General features: G+C 53.6%; 1 protein-coding gene across 15 annotated transcripts in view; it reads right to left on the bottom strand.

The window, feature by feature from the left end:
* Positions 1-6,215: 6,215 nt before the first annotated feature.
* Positions 6,216-21,017, bottom strand: part of LOC122388152 (serine/threonine-protein kinase tousled-like 2) — a 51,502-nt gene continuing 36,700 nt past the window's right edge. For all 15 annotated transcript variants that reach the window (XM_043378983.1, XM_043378992.1, XM_043378993.1 and 12 more), the window contains 8 exons: positions 20,562-20,772; positions 18,187-18,390; positions 17,590-17,829; positions 17,105-17,216; positions 16,052-16,190; positions 8,389-8,500; positions 7,435-7,542; positions 6,216-7,053 (listed from right to left, as the gene is read on the bottom strand). In XM_043378983.1, coding sequence (XP_043234918.1) covers positions 6,775-7,053; positions 7,435-7,542; positions 8,389-8,500; positions 16,052-16,190; positions 17,105-17,216; positions 17,590-17,829; positions 18,187-18,390; positions 20,562-20,772 — 1,405 coding nt within the window. In that variant the 3' untranslated portion in view covers positions 6,216-6,774. The remainder of the gene's footprint in view (positions 7,054-7,434; positions 7,543-8,388; positions 8,501-16,051; positions 16,191-17,104; positions 17,217-17,589; positions 17,830-18,186; positions 18,391-20,561; positions 20,773-21,017) is intronic.

The following is a 21,017-nucleotide window of genomic DNA, read 5'->3' as shown; positions in this document are numbered from 1 at the left end:
AATGAAAATTAACGGTCCAAGCGGCTTAGTAAGACCACAAAAACCTTATTCAAGCAACCGCCACAGACATTCGGATGAGCTGTGAGTCATACAGCTCTGACATTTAACCGAGTTTTGCACTTCATACGCCAACGAGATGGACATATCTCAGTGAATTCACTGCAGAAATGTCATGCTAATGTATGAATAAAAAATGCGTGCTTTGATCCTAATACGATCAAACTCTCCCAAGTCAAGACAACGCTGAACGCATAGCTATTGGTAGGTAATGCTTCTATCGCATCGCCGTTCCGTTCGGAGCATCGCTGGAAACATTGCCGCCGGTATTGTATTTCTGCATACAATATGCCCGCAAATCGTTTCTATATGAGTCGTGACAAACAAATACCAATGAGGCAGAGGCAGATCCAGCTCAGAGTTTTTCTTTGGGGGGGAGGGGGCAAACCATAACAATTTATCGATTCTTTCCATGCCTCGTCCATAGGCGTAATGTTAAAATTATGCCGTTTGGGGGGGGGGAATGCCCATTTTGCCCCCCCCCCCCCCTGGATCCGCCACTGCAATGAGGGCATGACGAGTGTGGGTTTTGTCAGTCGTTATCGTTTGAGACGAATCGCCGTCATGGTTCTACATACAAACCGAGACGGTCGACAGACAGAGTCCCTACATATATGGTGCTGGTCGGATAAGGCAGTCCTTTTGGTGCCAGGTGGGGCCGGTGCTGTTGGATCAATTTCAGAGTCCAAATGGTGTCAGGGTATCAGTTTGGACCGTGACGATAATTCACATCTCGCTGATGAGCTGCGAATGGGCTGAATGGGTAAAAAGCGGACTGCGATTTATAATGACCGCTGTTAACCGTGTGAGGATAGCCTAAAGGAAGACTGGATGGAACCTACCGATGTTTTCCTTGTATGAAGCTTTTATCTGTATCAATATTTAGTTAGCGGCTTACCGACAGGCAAATATCTTCAAAATGCCCTACAGCTAACTATTGCTTTTGTACGTCATTCTTTTCTCTCTTCGTCTTCCTCATTCACTCACCCATTCTTCTAAGCCTAAAAAAAAACACAATACCTATAAAACCATGCACAGACGTCTCTATATAGAGAAGTCTGTGAACCATGCTATACTCCTTTGTATTGGGCGTGAGCCATCCCCTTATTTCCAGCGCCAGACACCGACAACAGGGCACCGATAGCTATTTCATGTGCCACGGATCCCGGACGGCCTGTCACGGGCTGTGGATTTGCTACATCGATATGTGACGACGTGTACCACCTAACGGGAAAGTGACGTGACGAACGCGTCACGGTGTCTGCCGGAGCAGGGCGTGACGGGACCAACTCCACTGCATATATCATAGCGGCGTGATTTATCGATAAACATCGGTGGAGCCTGGTGACAGGTGGCGCAGTCATGGGAACAGACAATGTGAGTCGTTGCCGTGATATTTTTAAAAATGAATTTCATCTATCTCACCCACTCTCTCCCTCCCTCTCTCTCTCTTTCTTTCTTTCTTTCTCTCTCTCTCTCTCTCTCTCTCTCTCTCTCTCTCTCTCTCTCTCTCTCTCTCTCTCTCTCTCTCTCTCTCTCTCTCTCTCTCTCTCTCTCTCTCTCTCTCTCTCTCTCTTTCTCTACCTCCCTTTCTTATTCTTTCAACAGTCCACAAGTCCTTCAATCTTCCCCCGACAGAAGTTTAATCGTAAGCGGCGCTGAAAAGGTACTGCCGTTTTCCACTTTGGCCATGTGTCCGACTCCGAGAGCCACGGAAAGGCCGCGCGGTCTGATGAGCGCGTGCAGTTGGGCAGTTTCTCTTTGGCTGCCGACCGCAGACATTCTTCAGCGAAGGGCGACCATGAACGGCAGAAAAAGAACGCACTCATCCTGCACTGCACTGCCGAGCACAATACCAAATGTGTATTGCGGCGGGCCGGGACGGTCGGAAACAATCGATTCATCTTCTTTGATTTGATCGAATATGGTGCAACAATGCTCATTGTGAATTATGGGCGGAGAAAATAATGAGATCGTGTGCACATATCAAAGGTTTTCTTTTATGAGCCTTCATGCATAAGCCTATCAAAATTTTAATTTCTAGCTGCAATATCGTTACTCGATCTCATGAGCAACTTATAGGTATCCCTTCAGTCCACGCGGTCACCAGCCAAAACCCCACCGGATGCTGCCCATGTATGTAGGCCTGTATGTCCGGATGCCTGCCTACCTCTAGTTATAGTCACCGTGCTACCTACCACATTCTGTCTAATCGGTATAAGTATGTCGTCCCATCAGTCGCAGATGCCCTTTGCTCTCCTGCGCTCCCTCCTCTTCTCTCTCTCCCTCCCCCTCTCTCTCTCTCTCTCTCTCTCTCTCTTTCTCTCTCTCCCTCCGTCGGTGGGAACCATGCAGCGGTGACTACCCCCGGAGTTACGTGTGGGACGGACGCCAGCAGGCGTCAGCGGGGGACCGGTGTTTGTTCGATGACTGGTATGATGGTATCCGTCACGGACGGATGCCGCCGCAGCTGCCTCCCGCCGGCAGACCGGACACGGCCGCCCGGTCAGCGAGCACGAGCATGGCAAAACGCCCCTACCCCTGTTACCTTCCTGCAATGTAACTATTAACTCATTTTCTTATCGGTTGGTGAGGCATGGGTTGCCTATCGGGGAGACAAGAGCTGGACCACGGCGGGATCGTTGTGGCTCATGCCGCTCATCTATGCTTGTAGGTGCACGGCGAGAAACATATCAGAAGAACCCCATTTGATTTGATTTTTCATCGAGGGTCAAATTATGTCCATTACGAGGTTTAATGAGTCTTCAGTTTTTTTTTTGTTCGTAACTTTGGGTCTGTTGCGTGTTAATATCCACCAGTCGCGCGTCGGTAGGCAGCAGGCCTAACCTAATAATTGACCCTATCGGACCCGTTTCCATTTTGTAACTTGATTAAGGTAATAGCTGCCGTCGAAGGCGCCTACCGCCACAATGGCCGATACGGGACGCCACAATTACAGGCACGACAGGCGAACACGCAATATAACGGCCCCAGTGTCGGTTGGAGCCGGCTAATACACTCTCTGAGAATTACCTGTAACAGTGGATCAGTTATAGGGATATTACCGTATTGTACCTAACCTACGTCAGGCTGAGCATTCAGTGATATGTGTGTGTCAATTGGGCCGTTTTTTACGGAAATATAGGCATCTTGTTTTAAAAAATTGTCCTAAATGACAATTATTTATTCATTTATCCGACAAAATAGACCACAAGCAACATGAACGCCAGTATGACAGATACCATAGCTATAGAGCTATTAGCTATTATTATTACCTATTATTATTTACCTATTATTATTACCTATTATTATTACCTATTAGCTATAGAGGAATAAAACATTTTCGGGAATTCATTGTTCTAGTAAGGGTTATCATAACTTTCCTCACCAATTCATCGTTATTCATCATGTGTAGCGTAAAATAAACGGGCAGCAGGGACTACATATATGATAAGGTGAACTGTGCAAGACCACGAAGTACCCCCGATAGGCCGATAGTCAAATCAACAACACCAATCAACAGAGGAGTAGAACCCCACGGCTTGCACACCCACCGGAGCTACAATAAACAAGCCGACATGATCACATACCATCGACCAAACAGACGTAGGTATACCTACCCTGATCGTGTGAGCATCAGCCAGGTGGCGGGCGCATCGACCAAACAGCGGGCGTTGTAAATCAGGCAGCTGTTAGTTGTTACCCCTCTGCTCCGTCCGTATCCATCAAACAAACAACGGCAAACGGTGAATTTGAACGGCAAATTAGGGTTCATACGTTATCGTAAGGCTTAGTTGGATCCAGTTGGATCTTATTTAGGTTTCGCTTACGGTAAGCGAAACCTAAATAAAGATAGGGGTCACTGTTATAATGCCTATAATGGAACCCTTGCTGCTTAGTGCTCATGACTCAATTAAAAGGGCGGCACGTATACCTATCTAAATATTTGGGAGAGCAATAAGGAAGGGCGTGAAACCCCCTATACCCCATCCTCAACAGTAGATGATGCAATTCAGTCAGTGTCTTTCCAAATCCCAGTCATATTTCTTGTATGATTTAGGTCCACGGTTCGCCTCCTATCTAGGTTACCTTTCATGGATTATAATTCAGAGTTGAATCAAGCCCAGGGACGAAAGTTCGATTCGTCTAAGAAATCAAAATGACACTTGTAGTTCGAGTACAAAAGCTCGTTTATCTCAATTTGTCAGATGTATAGATAAAGGCAATTACCACCCACACCGTTTCTTCACCTTTCACGCAGTCCATGCACCGGTGGGGTGTCGTCAGTTTCCCGACGATTCCATGCACGGCCAGCTCTGAATCACGCAGTCGGGCCCGGTGAATCAGTCTCGTGACTCGTGAGTCAGCCGTGTTTATCGTTACGTTACGTTCCGCAGTCCGCATCCAAATCACCGGGTAACTATTAACGACGACGAGCAGACGGTACCCTGGCTCGTAGTACCCGCAGACGGACGGCAGATGCAATTGGGTGACGTCCGCTTGCAGCGTTTGTTTGACATAGGCATAGAAAGTCGAACATGTTACATGGGGATGGTAGGGGCCAGGCTACGACCTCATCCGTTATTGCACCTTCGTGGCCGTCACCATCCAAGTCATTTTTCTTCAACCTTCACGCTAAACCAAAATTCGGCAGCCGTCAGCACAGGCCACAGCAATCAAGTGGAAGTGCTGAGAACAGTCATAGAACATAGCAATGCAATGCAAGTGCCGGCGGTATAAGTAAGGGATGCAAATTGGAAAATCCTAACACAGCCACACAGGGCTTCTCTCCAGAAATTACGATCATGAATAAATTACTTGTAAGTTGTAAGCTTGAGCTCAATAGGTAAAAGTGTCCCGCCAACACTCACCAGTCGGCAGTCTCAGAAGTGACGGAAGAAATAAAAATCCAGCTGGTTCATTATCTTGTGTCGTAGGTAAACACAAAAGCTGACTGACGCCTCTGCTTACCATGCAGGGTCACGCGTAAGTTACGATGCTTCGAAATACCAATCCGATAATACCAGCCCTCTCCTTTCGTGGTTGGATCCCGTTTCATTGGCTACTTTAGCGCCAACGGTCAAAAGTGACGGCAGTACGCACCGCAAGTTTTACAAATCGCCGCTAGATGTCTAACCAGGCCGGCCGTTGGGCACCGCTATCAAGTTCCCATAATTAGCATTTGTTCCCACATTATTTTCGGTGTCAATAACCTTAACATAACTAGATTTAACGCTCATCAAAACGTCAAACGAAATTAACTTGCAACTAGCAAAAACAACAAATAAACACAAAATATCAAAATTGAATTACGGGCATCCCCGCCGGGCGGACCGCACCAGCTGATTGCCACCGAGACCAAACCGTGTCACCGCGTATCGATCGCGCAGCAGCATCCAGTGTCGGCTGCCCTGGCGCCGCCCCTGCGGCCCGCAGCGCGAGCCACCGCCGCCAGGCAGGCGGGGTGTCCTCGGCTGCTCAGGGGTCACCGCTGGGGGAAGGGTACAGCGCGGAGCACGGGAGGGGAAGGGGAGGGTCACGACTTGTAGTTACGCGTTGTTACCAACACACCGCGTTGAAATATGAAGGGTAGTGAAGAATCCATGCACATTTTCGCGTTAGCTTAGCGACCGCTGTGGTGGTGGAATTTGACCGCCTAAACGCCGTCATCCTGCCAACTCCCAAAACCACCGGGCATTTCAACCAGCCAGCTACAGACTGGGGTAGAAAGCAGAAGCTCCCATGACCATCCCACCAAGCAAATGGGTTCAAGCGAGCACTCTCCAAGCGTTTTCCTAACAGCACAAAATCAATACCTCAACCGTCCAGCCATAACTTTACCCAGACGACTCACGAGCTCTGACCGCGGAGCACCACGGACCCGGAAGCTTCGGGAGCAGTCCGGGCTCCGTCCCGCACCTGCGTACTCGTCAGTGGAGGGTCACGGTCTCCTCTCCGCACTGCCGAGCACTCGCTGCGCAAATTGTTCGCGAGGGACGGCGGAGAGGGGACGGTGGCATGGAACAATCACATCTCAGCCCAGCTGGGAGAAGTCGGGACGGGTTAGGTAATGGATGACAGAACCAAGACACGAGTCCATTTCAACAGGACCCGCAACTCTCCCCATCGATCAGCGACTCTCAGCGCACAGCCCCAGAGATCCACTGAGCCTCTTTATTTGGCATCCAGGCTCATTTCGCCTTCGGGAACATCAGAAATCATCATCACACCACGGTCACAAAGTGCACCCATTCCTCATAAAACCGCACGACGTCTCACCCGAACACGAAATCGCGACACGCCCGCTCGGCTCTCAGCACACCCGAACGCCTCTGCGCCGGCGCGGCGGTCCGCGACACCCGAAAACAAACGACTCCAACAAACAATTTTGATATATTTGACTGAAACACAACAAGGTCGGGCCCGCCGGGCGCGGGCACGGCTGTACATTGCATCCGGGCTGTCCGACCGCTTGCGGCGCACGCACAGCGCACGCACGCACACGCACATCGCGCGCACGCGCTTCCGCACGTCGCGCGTGCACATGTTAAATAATGAGTAAGTTAGGCGGCGTGCCGACGGCAATGGTTCGGCGGCAGCGGGCGCTGCTGCTCCCTCTGCTGCTGCTGCGGCGGCGGCGCGGCGCGGCGGCGGCGAGCGATCGTATCACACTGAAGTCACAGCACAAACGACGGCGCACGGGGGGCGGCGCCGACGCTACGAATTGGACGAGGTGCTCACCACGCCGGCGCCGCCAGAGTTGTTGGAATTGCCGGCCGTACTGGCCACACTGGGCGCGTGCGAGGCGGCAGAGTGGCTGGTGGCAGCCGCCACCGAGGCGGCGGACGCGGCGGCGGCGGCGGCTGCGGCGGCCGCCTGCCCGCCGGCCGACGACTGCCGTTTGCCGGAGGCCGGCTGCAGGTAGGGGTGCTCGGCCAGGGATCGCACGTCGTACCTGTCCTCCTTGCGGTACTGCAGACAGCAGCGGATGAACGCCTGCAGAGGCGGAGAGACACGGGTGTCAGGATACCGGCCAGGGGCGGCGGACATTCGCCATTACTGCTGTCATGTTGACATATGACAACGAAAGTTGTCCGCACACAGGCTCTAGCTGCAAGCCAGGCTATTCAAACAATATCCTTGTCACCTTTACAAATATAGCACGACATAAATGTTAACAAGCAGCCAATTTAAGTGACCCTTGCACAGGTGGTGGCACAAATGCAATTTATAGCTTTGAACTCCTGTATGTATACCAACGATAAAGTTGGTAGCTGGAAGAGTAGCATCAAACAGTCCCCTAAGCCCCTCTACACCATTTAGCGCCATACCCATTACCTAGACTCCTTCCCCACCGAGCCGATCGGCGACGCTCACCTTTGCCTCCGAGTTGACGGTGGGCTTGTTGGGGAAGTGAACATCCTTGGCCTTCAGGATAATGTTCTCCTCCAGGATGGTAGCCTGAGACTGGTTGTGCCCGAACGGCTGTGGGGAGCGAGCAGGAGGTTCACACGTCAGACGAAAACCTAACGCGTGGAAAACATGAGATAATGAAGATGCTAAACGCAGACCAAGCCTGCATCAGTTGAGCTCCGTCATAACGTTGGAAAACCCGTAGTAAACTCGCATTAAAGATATAGAGGATTCTTCATGGCTCCGAGTGGAAGATAAGGATATCTTTTCCAAGCGGGTTACTGAAAAACCGAGCGACGAAGGAGCGAGGTTTTTCTGTAACACGCGAGGAAAAGATATCCGATCTTCCACGAGTGAGCCATGAGGAATCCTATATCTTTCTATGTTGAGGTTTATTCTTAATTAATAAAATATTATATTTAAATGCATTTATTTATGTAAAAATAGATTCAGAATAGTTAATTCTTATTTCATAAGCTTCATCCAAAAACAACCATTAAATATGTCGTTCGGTTATTGACCCATCATCACATGAACTCTTGATTTTTCGCTATGAACCCTCGAGACCTTATCTTTGCATCTCAGAGGGATGCAGATATAACAAATTTTTATCTTTGCATCTCAGAGGAGTGCGAGATAGAAATATCCCTGCACTGTAGACCCAATGGCAAATAAACCTCAACTAGAAAGATAGTGAAGTACTTCCGCATTCGCAGTACTGCCGCATTTAAGAGATCAATCATCCGACCATAGAGCATGTGCGCTCACAAGACAAAGTATCTCGTGTCTTGCATCATCCGCCATATCTTTCCCTGTTCTATCCCCCAGCAGCCACCAACAGCACAGTTATTTCCCCAATCCTAAAACCAATCACCAAATATGCCCATCCTGGGCTGGATGTGAGGTCGCGAAGCTCACCTTCTTGCCGTACAGACACTGGTAGAAGATGATGCCGACGCTCCAGACATCCACCTTGCTGGAGATCTTCGGCGGGTTCTTGCCGACCACGAAACACTCGGGAGGCAAGTACCTGATGAAAGAACAAAATGGGACCATTGCTTAGCATGTCAGGAGTCAGGAAGGGTATGAGACAAATGAACCAAATATCGCATGACTGTGTCAGTATCGTGCAGTGAACAATCGTGTGATGAACAGCTACCAAACAAAAAGCAGAGCCAGCATAAGCTACAAGCGAGTGTATGATGGAGTCACGATCGCGAGCATCCTACATAGCGTCGGCATCTCCACGACAGAAGATCCCCCAAACCGGATTTGTCCGTGACGTAAAACTGCCCGAGTACTCGCGCTCACTCGCGCTTACGACCGCAGTAGGATTGGTTTGTTTGTTTATTGGGGCTTTAGGGCGCGCCGACTGCGAAGGTCATTTTGCGCCCATAACGTCACTCTAATAAAACAAGTGTTTCAAAACAAGAGACCTTCTATAGACCAAGGCTAAGAAAGTAAAAGACTTGATAAAAACGGCAAGGTAAGATAGAACAACGCAAGAGCGTCGTAACAGTCAACTGACTAGACAAGTAGACTAGAGAGGAATTGGGTCAGGTTGAGTAAATCACCTGGAAGTTGACCGAACGGATAAAGGAAAAAATATTGCCGGATAAAACCCAGGGTGACTCGTCACCCAGTAGGTGGCGGATAGTGGTACCAGGAGCAATACAGCCCAGGTAGCGTGTCCGGTTCCGTTCAAAGAGTGGGCAAGATAAAAGAACGTGAGCGACGGTTAGAGGCACGGAACACCTGTTGCACAAAGGCTGTTCACCTCCTGAAAGGAGATAGCTGTGCGTCGCGTATGTGTGACCAATACGGAGTCTGCAGAGGACCACTTCCTGGAAACGATTGCCTTGCAGGCAAGACTGCCAAGGCTCTAGAGTTGGTTTCAACTCTCTCAGCTTGTTCCTTACACACAAATCCCACTCTGCCTGCCACTTTGAAAGCATGAAGGGTCGCACCAGCGGATAAAAATCCCGGGCAGGCAGAGGCAAGCGCCGAGTGCAGGGGGCTGCGGCGGCGCGTCTGGCAGCAGCATCAGCAAGCTCATTGCCTTCAATGCCGACGTGACTGGGAATCCAGCAGAAACGGACTGATTTTCCAGATTGCTCCACCGACGTAAGCCGAGTTAAAATGTCCCGCACGATGGGGTCAACTGAGTTAAAAGTACGTAAGGCCAATAAGCTGCTAAGAGAATCAGATAAAATCAAGTAAAAGGGACTGCCAGAAACCTCGATGAAACACAAAGCCTTCTCTATAGCGACTAGCTCTGAAGAAAACACCGAGGCGGAAGGTGGCAGAGAAAACGAGCGGGTGTCACGACCAGCGACAAAAGAGCAGCCCGCTCCCTCGGTTGTCTTCGAGCCGTCTGTATAAACCGTGATAAAACCATCATAAACGGCAATGTGCTCTAAGGCTCTGGCTCGCGCCTCAGCAGGCAACAAGTTGTCCTTCTTAACAGTCGATAGTGAGAGGTCCACTTGCGGATTGGCGTTTTTCCAGGGTGGAGGGGGCGTGTCCCAGATACGCCGAACGCCACGCAAGGATATGTTAGCAGCTGAAAAAAGACCTCCCATGCGTTCTCCAAACGACGGTCGTACCCTCCCGTCAGATCGAGTAGCGTGACGTGAAAAGACGTACGGGTACGTCGGATGCGTTGGGTATTGGCGAAGTTTCAAAGTGTAACGCATCCCCAGCATCTGGCGACGAATAGCTAGAGGTGGCTCATTCGTTTCAGCCAGAAGACTACTCTTTGGAGAAGTGCGGAAAGCCCCGGTGGCAACGCGGAGCGCAGCGTGATGTACTGCGTCCAGGGACTTCTTGCTGGACTCACTTGCAGAATCATAAACAAAACACGCGTAGTCCAGCTTCGATCGGATGATCGACCGGTACAAGAGGAGCAGAGTTTTGCGATCCGCACCGTATGATGTGCGGGCAACACACTTTAAAACGTTCAGGGATTTAAAACATCGTTCCCGGAGCGTTCTAAAATGTTCTTTATACGTCAAACGTCCGTCAAACGTCATACCAAGAAACTTCGCCACCGGCTGCGTGGGGATCGTCTGTCCGTACAGACGGATACCCAATGTAGGGTCGGCGCAGCGGCGGCGACAGAAATGCATGGCAACAGTCTTCCTCGTTGAAAAACGGAGACCATTGTCACGGCTCCATCTCTCAAGCCGTCTGACTGCAAGCTGCAGTTGTCTGGCCATGTGCCGAGCGCTGGAAGCGGCGAACCAGATGGCAAAATCGTCAACAAAAAGCGATCTGCCGATAGAGACCGGGAGATCATCGGCGATATCGTTAATCGCCACTGCGAATAACGCCACACTAAGCACCCCTCCCTGAGGGACTCCATTCTCTTGGATAAAACTGCTAGACAACTGGTTACCGACTCGGACTTTAAACCGACGACCCGATAAAAAGTTCTCGATAAAGAGGCCCATCCGGCCGCGTATGCCGTACTTATACACTTTGAAAAGTATGCTGTGTCGTAAGACTGTATCATAGGCCGCCTCAATATCAAAGAACAGTGCTCCAAGGTGCTTCCTTTCAGTAAAACAGGTGCGTATCTCGGTGTCAAGGGCTAAAATGTGGTCAACAGGGCTGCGGTGCTTTCTAAAACCGCACTGGGCGTTTGTAAAAACACCATGATGTTCCAGAAACCAGCTAAAACGCACATTGACCATCTTCTCCATCAGCTTTGATAGCGATGATGTGAGAGAGATGGGCCGATAATGGAGAGGGTCATGTCCCGACTTGCCAGCCTTCAAGATAGGAATGATAGTGGCTTCCCGCCAGGTCTCAGGGAAAGTGCCAGTCTCCCAAAGCGAATTGAAGGTTGCTAGCAGCGCCTCGAGGGCAACTGCTGGGAGATGACGGAGCATGTCGTTGTGGACAGCATCCGGACCTTCTGAGACGCTGCGCAACGAGCTGATGGCAGACGTGAGCTCAGCCATAGAGAAAGGCTCGTTGTACACCAAATTTTCAGCTGTGCTGAAGTCCACGGCGGCTGGTGCAGGTCGTGAGGACGGCTCTCCTCGGCAGCGCTGATAGAGTGCACGACCTATCGTCTCTGCGACGTCTGAAGGGTGAGATATGTCCGTGTTGTTCACTCTTAAAACCGGAAGCGGAACAGAGCCTTCAATGCGCTTCATGCGTGCCCATATTTGGGTCGTAGGAGTAAAACGGTTTAAGGAACTTACATAAGTGCGCCATGAAACAGCCTTTGCCTCCTTTAAAACGCGTCGGGCAAAAGCCCGCGCTCTCTTAAAAGCGATGAGGTTCTCAGTAGTACTACTCCGGTCAAACTTTCTAAAAGCGCGTTTCCTGGCACGAATCGCATCTCCGCATTCCTTGGTCCACCACGGGACCGGAGGACGACGAGGCTGACTCGACGTCTTGGGTATGCACCCGTTTGCGGAGTCATTGAGTAAACATATAAAATCCTCTGTAGACATCACAGAGGCGTCGGCTCTGGCTAAAACAGAGGCCTCTACAGCGGCCTGGAATTCGCCCCAGTCGGCTTTCCGAACATTCCACCTAGGTGGACGGTTGCCCGACACTGGGGACTCCTGGTGCTCCAGCCACACTGGGAAGTGGTCGCTCCCGAGTGGGTCGTCATGGACGGACCAGGTAAAAAGCTGAGCTAGCCGCGGACTGACTAGGCTCAGGTCCAGAGCCGATGTTTGACCGGAGGGTGTTGTAAAATGGGTGCGCTGTCCTGTATTTAAAATACACAGCGCCTCATCGCGGATAAAAGATTCTAAAAGTCGACCACGAGTGCCAGTCGTGTCGCATCCCCACGCCAGGCTATGGGCGTTAAAATCGCCGACTACCAGGACCGGAGGTGGAAGCTCATCGACAAGTCGATGAAGCTCAACCACTGGGAGCGCTATACCTGGTGGAAGGTATAAGGAGCACACAGTCAGTTCCCGGTGGTTGAAATCAACTCTGGCGGCCACCGCCTGCAGGGGAGTCTGCAGCGGCACCTGGCGCGCAGGTACGCTGTGGTGAACCGCCAGAAGCACACCTCCATGGGCAATGGTAGGGGTGTCCAGGTCTCTCCTAAAAACAGAGTAGCCCTTGATGGCAAGGGTGACATTTGGCGCAAGCTTGGTCTCCTGGAGACCTAAAACAAGGGGTGTGCGCCAACGGATAAGAGACTGTAGGTCCTGGTAGTTGGCCCGGAGGCCTCTACAGTTCCACTGTAGAATAAAAGGCGTGGTTAAAAAGGCGCAAAAAGGGGCGCGTATAACATGAGGCAAAGGCGCACGCAGATACCTGACTGACCACAAAAGAGGTAAAAAACACCGAGAGAAATGCACCTGGTAAAAAAGCGCAATAGCGCGAAAAAGATAAAAGGATAAAAGAGGAAATGACTAGACTGAAAGACTAGACTAGGTCCTCTAACTCCGAGGAGGCGCTCCCCCCGTAACGGATGCGGGGGTGCCCCGAGCCCTCTCGGTGAAGCCTCCCTTCAGCGGAGGCAGATCGGGCGTGGCTCGAGCCCTGCTGGGGCTTTTTCGCCCGAGGGGCGTCACCCTCCGAGGGCGACCAGCTCGGGGGCGTCTGCCGCTTGGCGAGGCGCCCTGGAGCCGCGGAGGACTGTTGCCGCCCCGACGGAGATGTCGAGGCGGCGGCCTGTGTCCTCGACACAGGCGTCTCTGGCAGCGGCGGTGGTGGCCGCCGCTGCGGAGGTGGAGGAGGCGGCGGGGGACCCATGATGGGCCGAGTCCCCGCCTCAGGTGTCTCCGGGGTGTCAGCGGCGACAGCCGCATTGGCACTCCCGGAGGCGGAGTCGGCAGACGAGGCTTCCTTAGCCTCGAGGGCCTTCTGGACGAGGCGAGCCCTCCTCGCCTCACGTGCCCTCCTCTCCTCCTCCCCCCGCCGCAGAGCCTCCTGCACCGCCGTAGACGGTCGGGGGCGGGGCGGGGTGGGTGGCGCCTTACCCTGCGCCGGGGGGCGCCGACCACCCTGTCGGCGCTGGACGACGGTCCACTCGTCTCCACTCGCGGCTGGAGCCGGACTGGGTGGACCCCACACTGACTCCTGAGCAGCCTGCTCCGTGTCGCTCGGCGGCGCACGAGGCGCCGGGGGGTCCGCTGAGCCATCAGTGGCTACGACAGTGAGGCCGAATCGCTTGAGGAGCTGCACAAGCTGTGCAACACTCATCTGGGAGGCATCGGTTGAGTTTGTCACTCTCACCTTTTGGGCATACGAGGTCTTCGGGTGAGTTTGGTTATACACCTCCCGGGCCTCTTTAAACGACAGATTTCTGGTAGCCTTGATGGTGTTTATCTCCTTCTCTTTGACGTATGTAGGGCAGGACCTGTCATACGCGGAGTGCGGTGTCTGCCCCTCTCCGCAGTTGACGCATCGAGGGGTTTCCGAGCTGCACGTGTCGTCAGTGTGGTCCTGGGAAGCACACTTGGAGCACACGGGTTTGCCTCGGCAGTTGTCCTTCGTATGACCAAAACGTTGACAGCGGAAACAACGCATGGGTGCCGGGACGTAAGGTCGCACACGAACCCTCACGTACCCCACGCGAACCTCGCTCGGCATGTCGGTGGAGTCAAAGGTTAAGATAATGTTATTCGTGGGGACCGTGCCTCTCCTCGCCAAGATGCGGTGTGCTGCTGTGACGCCAAAGTCGGCGAGGCCGTCTGCGATGTCGTCATTGCTCACGTCTCTGAGGTCAAAGCAGTTGATGACCCCTCGGCTCGAGTTCTTTGACCTGTGCGGCTCAACTGAGAGAGAGACAGAGACCAGCTTCCTGCCGGAGGCCCGTCCCTCGGTATACACAAATCGGGTGGCACTTAAGGCTTTTGCAGCCTCCTCACTTTTCTCGAATTCGACTTCCAAAGCCCCATCGCGCATCCGATCGCAGCGGAGGATCTTGCCGAGGCGGTCGCAGCCGTCCTTCCGTTGGAAGGGGGACAGCGCACCCAGCTGTTTGTCACTGCTCCTTAGGATAAGGATCTTTGGGTTTCGAGGAACCTTCTCGTGTGACGTTCGCCCGCCGGCCGAGGCCAACGGGCGAGAATCGGCCGAAGCCGAGGGGTTGGATTGAGGGGAAGGGGGGTTGGTCCGGTCATCCATGTAAGTGTGCTTGGTCTCCGCCAGCTCGGCCGCCGACGCTCCGCAACGGCGCCGCTACAAGGCCTAGGACGGCCGAGCTGACTGTACGGGACTTGGCGGCACCTTCCGAGGGGGAGAGAGAGACTCACCACCCCCCACGGTCGGATACCGCCTCCTCCCTTGACGCCTCGCCGAGTCACCGCCAGGGGCAGCGACAGATCAGTCCCACCGACGGAGGACGAGCACAAGTGCCCGAACCCCGCCGGCGACACCTCTCCAACACCACCCCCGGCGGCATCACGACTGGGAATGGCTCCTCAAGTGCGGCGCCCCACTGAGTGTCCCGCCCTTACAGAACTCAGGGCCAAAGAGGCGTGTTGCCCAGCCACCGCGACTGGCTCCGCACGGTGGGGGGCTCAACCTCCAGGATCCCGTTGTCCTGGGGTACGGGTCGGCTCGCCTAGCCTAGTAAAACCGGCTGGTACCCGAGGGGACGCCACTCCCCTTACACTAGCCCAACTCGGCTGTGTTCCTGCGGGTGCAAAAAACAACGAAAAAAGGGGGGAAAGGAATCAGAAAGCTGTGATCGAACGAAACGCAGACATCCGGTGAGAAGCAAAGCAAAAGCAAACAAAGACCGCTCAAGAGAAACAAAACCACGGAAACCAAGAAAAGTCGGGCCGTACCATCTGTCCATCCAGTGATCAAAAGCAAATCGTAAGCAAGCATGGGTCAAGCTGGGGCCGAGGGGGCGCTACTCCCCTTGCTGGCCGAGGCCAGGGCCGCCGCGGGGCGAGGGCCCAAGGAGCCCAGTCCAACAGCGACCCAGGCCACTGCCAACCCCCTGCGGGGCCAATCCTGCAGACAATCCATCCGGTAAGCAAGGCAAGTCCAGGTCAAACGCGCGTCAAGCTGGGGCCGAGGGGGCGCTACTCCCCTTACTGGCCGAAGTCACAGCCGCCGCACAGCCGGAGCCAGATGACCCCGGCTAAGCAGCAGCTCTGACCACGGTCAGCCCCCTGCGGGGGCAGTAGGATTGGAGTGGCGTTTGGGATTAGGGGAGCCGGTTTTCTTCGCAGGCTCGGATTATTAGTGTACCCAGGACGGCGGCTCGGGGACCCTATGGTGAGAATGTGTAGCATGACACTGACTATATAAGCAGAAATCGTTTTGAACATCGTTCGGGCCCCCAATGATCCCAGAGGGATGGATACCTTCTAGGTTAAAATTTACAGGTCTGTTGGCACACCCAATACCCATTCTATGATGAAACAAAATTCGTTATTTTCAAAAGCATTCCAACACCTTAAGTGACAAAACAGGTCGCCTGCACCAAGCATCACAACTATCCCATTTCCTAATCCGTGAGTCGCATACCACAACCCAGACATCAGTCGGCCCGAACAGTAGCTGCGTTCCACTCACTAACCGACGTCCATCCGCTCTCTCTCCCCTGTCCCTCCCTCCCTCCCTCTACCCCTGTCGGTCCACTCACCAGTAGGTGCCGGCTCCCTGCGAGGTCAGGTCCATGCCGTGCTCGGGGTTGTAGTTGTCGTCGTCCATCACCTTACTCAGACCAAAGTCGGTGATCTTCACCTCGCCCAGCACATCGCCGTCCACCAGCAGAATGTTCCCTGAGGGGCGGAGGGCAGGTCAGAGGTCAGGGGTCAGGGGTCAGGTCACAGGGGTGACATCACTCAGCACGTCGCCGTCCACCAGCAGAATGTTCCTTGAGGGGCGGAAGGGGAGGGTGGGGTCAGAGGTCAGGGGTCAGGTCACAGGGGTGGGATCACAGGCTGGGACGGGGAGAGGAAACCCATCAAGTCTCCCCTTCGACCACGTGTTCATTCACGAGACTTCAATGCTAGCGGAAGAACGTCGTAAGGACAGCTGTGCGAGCGACAATCATGGTGCAATAAAAAAGTAATAAAATGCCGCACAGGCAGCAGCTCTGGACAGCTGAACTACTACGTACTACACTACCACAATAGTCTTTACAGAGCCATCGTATGGACAGACATCAGATAATTTCACTGCAATATCTAATATGAATCTTTATTCAGGATTCAATATTTTATTTCTATAGATTCAATGGATGGAAAGTTTGCTGGCCATCAAAGAGCCGTCGACATTCATTGAAAAATGAAGTCGTATTGACCAGCAGACACCTAGCGATACTTTTCAGTTATTCAGCCTTCGTAAACGACAGGCTAGGCTGAGATACCCAAGATAAAACACTTTTGTCTCTGAATCTTTCATGCATCGCGCTCTTTGCGCATATACCTATCATGATATTGGGGCACCGTATTTACGCCGTGTATGCGCGTGAGTGCAATATGCGTGTGTGTATTGACGGGGAGGGGGGGGGGGATAGATTCTCACCTGGCTTCAGGTCGTAGTGCATGACCGGCGGGTGGATGCTGTTGAGGTATTTGAGCGGGGGAGGGGGGGGGGGAGTGTCTCACCTGGCTTCAGGTCGTAGTGTATGACCGGCGGGTGGATGCTGTTGAGGTATTTGAGCGGGGGAGGGGGGAGGGTAGATTCTCACCTGGCTTCAGGTCGTAGTGTATGACCGGCGGGTGGATGCTGTTGAGGTATTTGAGCGCAGACACCACCTGCATTATGATAGAGCGGGCCTCGCGCTCCCCGATCACCTTGTGCTGCAACGAGAGAGCGTAAATTGGTCAGACTCATTTCATCGTTTAGCAATAAGTAGAAACAAAATAGTCATACAGCTCAGAGTAGTCCTAGGGATCCCGGTCCTACGGATCTATTTTGTAATTCCAGCGGCATGCCACTTTTTTCTTATTCTTCTTCCCGCAAGCTGTTCTAATTTCAAAATGAAAGCCATGAGCCTTGACAATTTAATTCAAATACTGTGCAGCTGCACCGCTCAACCCAGCCGTGTACAATCATAACATAGCCCTATCGGACGTCCCTCCCCAAAACGCCACACATCCTTCCGGCAGACTTATCCCACCAGAGTTCCGTCCTCCACCCCTCCCCCTTCCTCACAACCCCACCAAGTCTGACCTGCTTCAGATAGAAGTCCAGGTCGTGTCCTGAACAATACTCCATCACCGTGCAGAACGAGTTGGAGTCGATCTCGAACGCGTCGTAGTGCTCGACGACACGCGGGTGGTTCAGCGTCCGGTGGATGTTGTACTCGCGCAGCGCGTGCTTGATGTAGTTGGCCTTCTTGTCGTCCTTCCAGTCCTTGTTCAGCTGGTGGACTTTACACGCCACGTAGCGCTGCTTCTTCAGGTCGAACGCCTGCAGGGGAGGTAAGGGTCAGTTGAGGCGCGTGATTCACGAGAAATGGACAGCAAGAAAAAGGGCAGAAATAATAGTCAAGAAAAAGAAGAATGAGAATGAGAGCTTCAGAAAAAGATGGTGAACTCGGTTTGTTGAAAGCGTAAAGTAAACCACTTAAAAAACACGACCAATGATCTTGGGTTTCTAGGTAACGAATGGATACTTCAACATCCGAGGAGCGTTTAAACTCAAATTAACTTCCTCGGAATCCTTAAAGAATAACCCTACTAATTTATAACATCTCTGATACTCGCCGTCATCTCGCTCTTTCTCCTCCTCTTCTCTCTCTCCCTCCGTCCCTCCGCGTTCACGCACCTTGTGCACCTCGGAGAAGCCTCCCTTGCCCAGCAGCTGGATGAACAGGTAGCGGTCGTGGAGCACCACGTGGTTGTTGAAGCGCGATTGATCCTCGTTGTGGATACGCTTCAGCTCGCGGATGTGCAGGTTCCGCTCCCGCTCCAGCTTCTCCATCTCCAGTGTCAGGTCCGTGTCCTCCTTCTTTAGTGACGCCTGACGAAGCTGTTGAAAGAGGGGGAGGGGGAGTCAGTCGGGGGCGGGGAGAGTTTCAGAGTTGCGTGGGGGAGGGGAGGGGCGGAAAGTTGCGCCTGTCGCGACGAAGTTGCGCGAGTGTTCCGGAGGATACAAGTTTGGTAAGTGGAACTGCTGACATGGTTGTCTGGAAACTATGAAGCAGATCAAGAACTTGATTTATTTTGAGCCAGTTAATCACCTTCACAGTAAAGTCAGAATGCAGGTTAATAAATGACATTGCAGAAGGCCAGGTCCAAATACACGTCGACATTTCACAGAATATTCGTGAAATGACAGGCAGTGTGGACACCTGACAGGCAGGCAGCCGACCCCGCAGCGCCATGACATTTGGTCCCGCCCAGCGACCCCGCTCTGCCCGGGAGCGGGCTGGCAGTCCGGCGGCAGCTCTGTCCGGGCCGAGTCCCACCCGGCGGCCGCTGCAGTCAGTCTCACAGTCTCCCTCCCACAGTCTGCCGGCCGCCGCCCTGGGCGGTGTTTCACGGGCTGCTGCTACCACGCTGCTATCAAATTGCGCGAGCTGACGCACACTTGTGGTAGTGTTGGAGCAATGGGCCTGTTGATGTCTCCATGGAAACCCAATTTGACAAGTCGTAAAATCGGCGTGCTGCTATCACCGGTGAAACAGGGCCCTGGCTACCAGTGACGTCACTGGCCCTGGCGACTGACGATGACGTCACTGGTCGTCTGATCGGCAGCCCGGGCGGCGGTCGGCAGCCGTCAGAGCCGGCCGTCACCGGTCAGGGGCGCGCACAGGATACAATGGTGCCGCCGCTGTCGGCAGGGGCGTGCCCAGGACAGCCGAGACGGCGCCGCGGGGGAATTGGGGAGGGGCGGCGAGCCACAGCCGCGGGGAGGGAGGGGAGGGGAGGCCGCTGAGCCGCCGAGTGAGGCGTATCGATCGCGCAGGAATGGAGATGCAACATCACACCGGATCAGCCACCGCGTATAAGACAGCAGTGGGAACGCAGCGGCATTTCGGCGCGCACGTCCAGGGTAACGGACTGGGAATTACAGCTCGGCACTTCACCGGACGAGCACGCGTACCCACACTCCGCCATACAAACATAGCCGCCGGCGTCCGCGGGCGGGAGGTCCTTATCGGCGCCGATCCGGGCGGAGCGCTGGGTTTATTTCATCACGGACGGCCCCAAACAACTGCGCAGCGAGGCGGCCGGCGGGGAACGGAGCTCTCTGTCACCACCTGGGAGACGCCAGCGCCGCGGCGGCACCCGGGCCGGGATTACGCAGAACTCGAAACCTGATCGCGAAACACGTCCCAGGGACCGGGGCGCAGGGAGGGGCGCCGTTTTTTTTGCGGCCATGTTTTGTGCCATGAACAGCCATTCACCTAGCCCGACATTGTATCGCAAACGGCGACAGTATGAGCGTGAAATGGTAACGACCTGCCCCAGCATGACGTAACTGTTGCCAGTGTACCGTCGTTAGGGGCCACCTCACAGCTCGGGGCTATTCAATAACAAATAAATACACCGTCCAGCGACCGGCGGTGTGGTCACCGTGACATCAGCTCGGTGTGAGGGTGCGGACGGAGAGGGGAGGCTACGGAGAACGGCTCCGGCGGTGCTGTGGTAGTGACGCCCTCTGCTGGAGAGCGGGGTCGGGACAGGGACGGGGAGCGTCATGGATGTCACAGGGAGAAGTCACCGGTGTGGCATTGGGATGTGACTAAGAAGTCATGGGACATCAACTGGAGATAAAGCAGAATGACGGTTAGCGACGCGCGGTAAGGGCTGATTCAGCCGGGTGTGGGGATGTACCCGCTTCTCGCAGTAGCACTACAGCTCTATCTCACGGACGAATGGATGCACCGCTCTGCTCAATTCATTCTACTGTCTGGATGCTTGTCACCAGCCGGTCTTGGCAGTGGGCATGCCAATACCTTAGCGACGCGCCTGTTCCTACAACCCAGCATAGCTACGGGAACTGCCTGTCTCTTCTTCTTAGCGCTACAAAACGTGTAAATTACGACGGTCATATTTCGCCCACCCATCCTCTTCCAACGAACAACCATTCTCACAACCGGCGCACAAGACATCACTATGAAAAACCCTCCCTCTGCTAGCCCCTCCTCTCTCTCTCTCCTCCATCCCCACACTCTCCCCAATCCCTCTACCCACCTTGATGATCTCATCTGCCTCGTAGTACTCCTGGCCGCTGAGCCGGCCGGGGTCCTCTGGCCGCACGAACTCGCCACCGTTCTGCTGCACTGCCTGGGGCGCCGAGCCGGCTCGTTTCCGCGAGCTCTCGGCGCTGGTCGGTTTCCGCTTGGCGAGCAGCTTCTTCTGCCGGTCAAGCTCCTCTCGGGAGGCGGCCAGATCCTCCATACGTCTACAGGAAGGGCATGGGGTGGTTAGCGGGGTGTCCTCGGTTTCAGGTTCAAGGAAACAGGTTTCAAAAGACTTCGTGGAATGCGATCAAGGTGTAGAGTCAAATGAAGTGCGCGAGCGGTGGGTGATTGTATAGCTTTGGGGATTTGTTGCTTAGGGATTGATTAAAAAACTGGGCCTAAGTAGTACGAGACTACGAGAGCTGATCGACATTACGAGGCATTATCATAAGCACATCTATAATAA

This window comes from Amphibalanus amphitrite, unplaced genomic scaffold (assembly GCF_019059575.1).
Source record: "Amphibalanus amphitrite isolate SeventyFive unplaced genomic scaffold, NRLGWU_Aamphi_draft 000311F_arrow, whole genome shotgun sequence".
Lineage (NCBI taxonomy): Eukaryota > Metazoa > Arthropoda > Thecostraca > Balanomorpha > Balanidae > Amphibalanus > Amphibalanus amphitrite.
The sequence above is the reverse complement of the archived record's forward strand: the minus strand, read 5'-3'. Positions and strand labels throughout refer to the sequence as shown.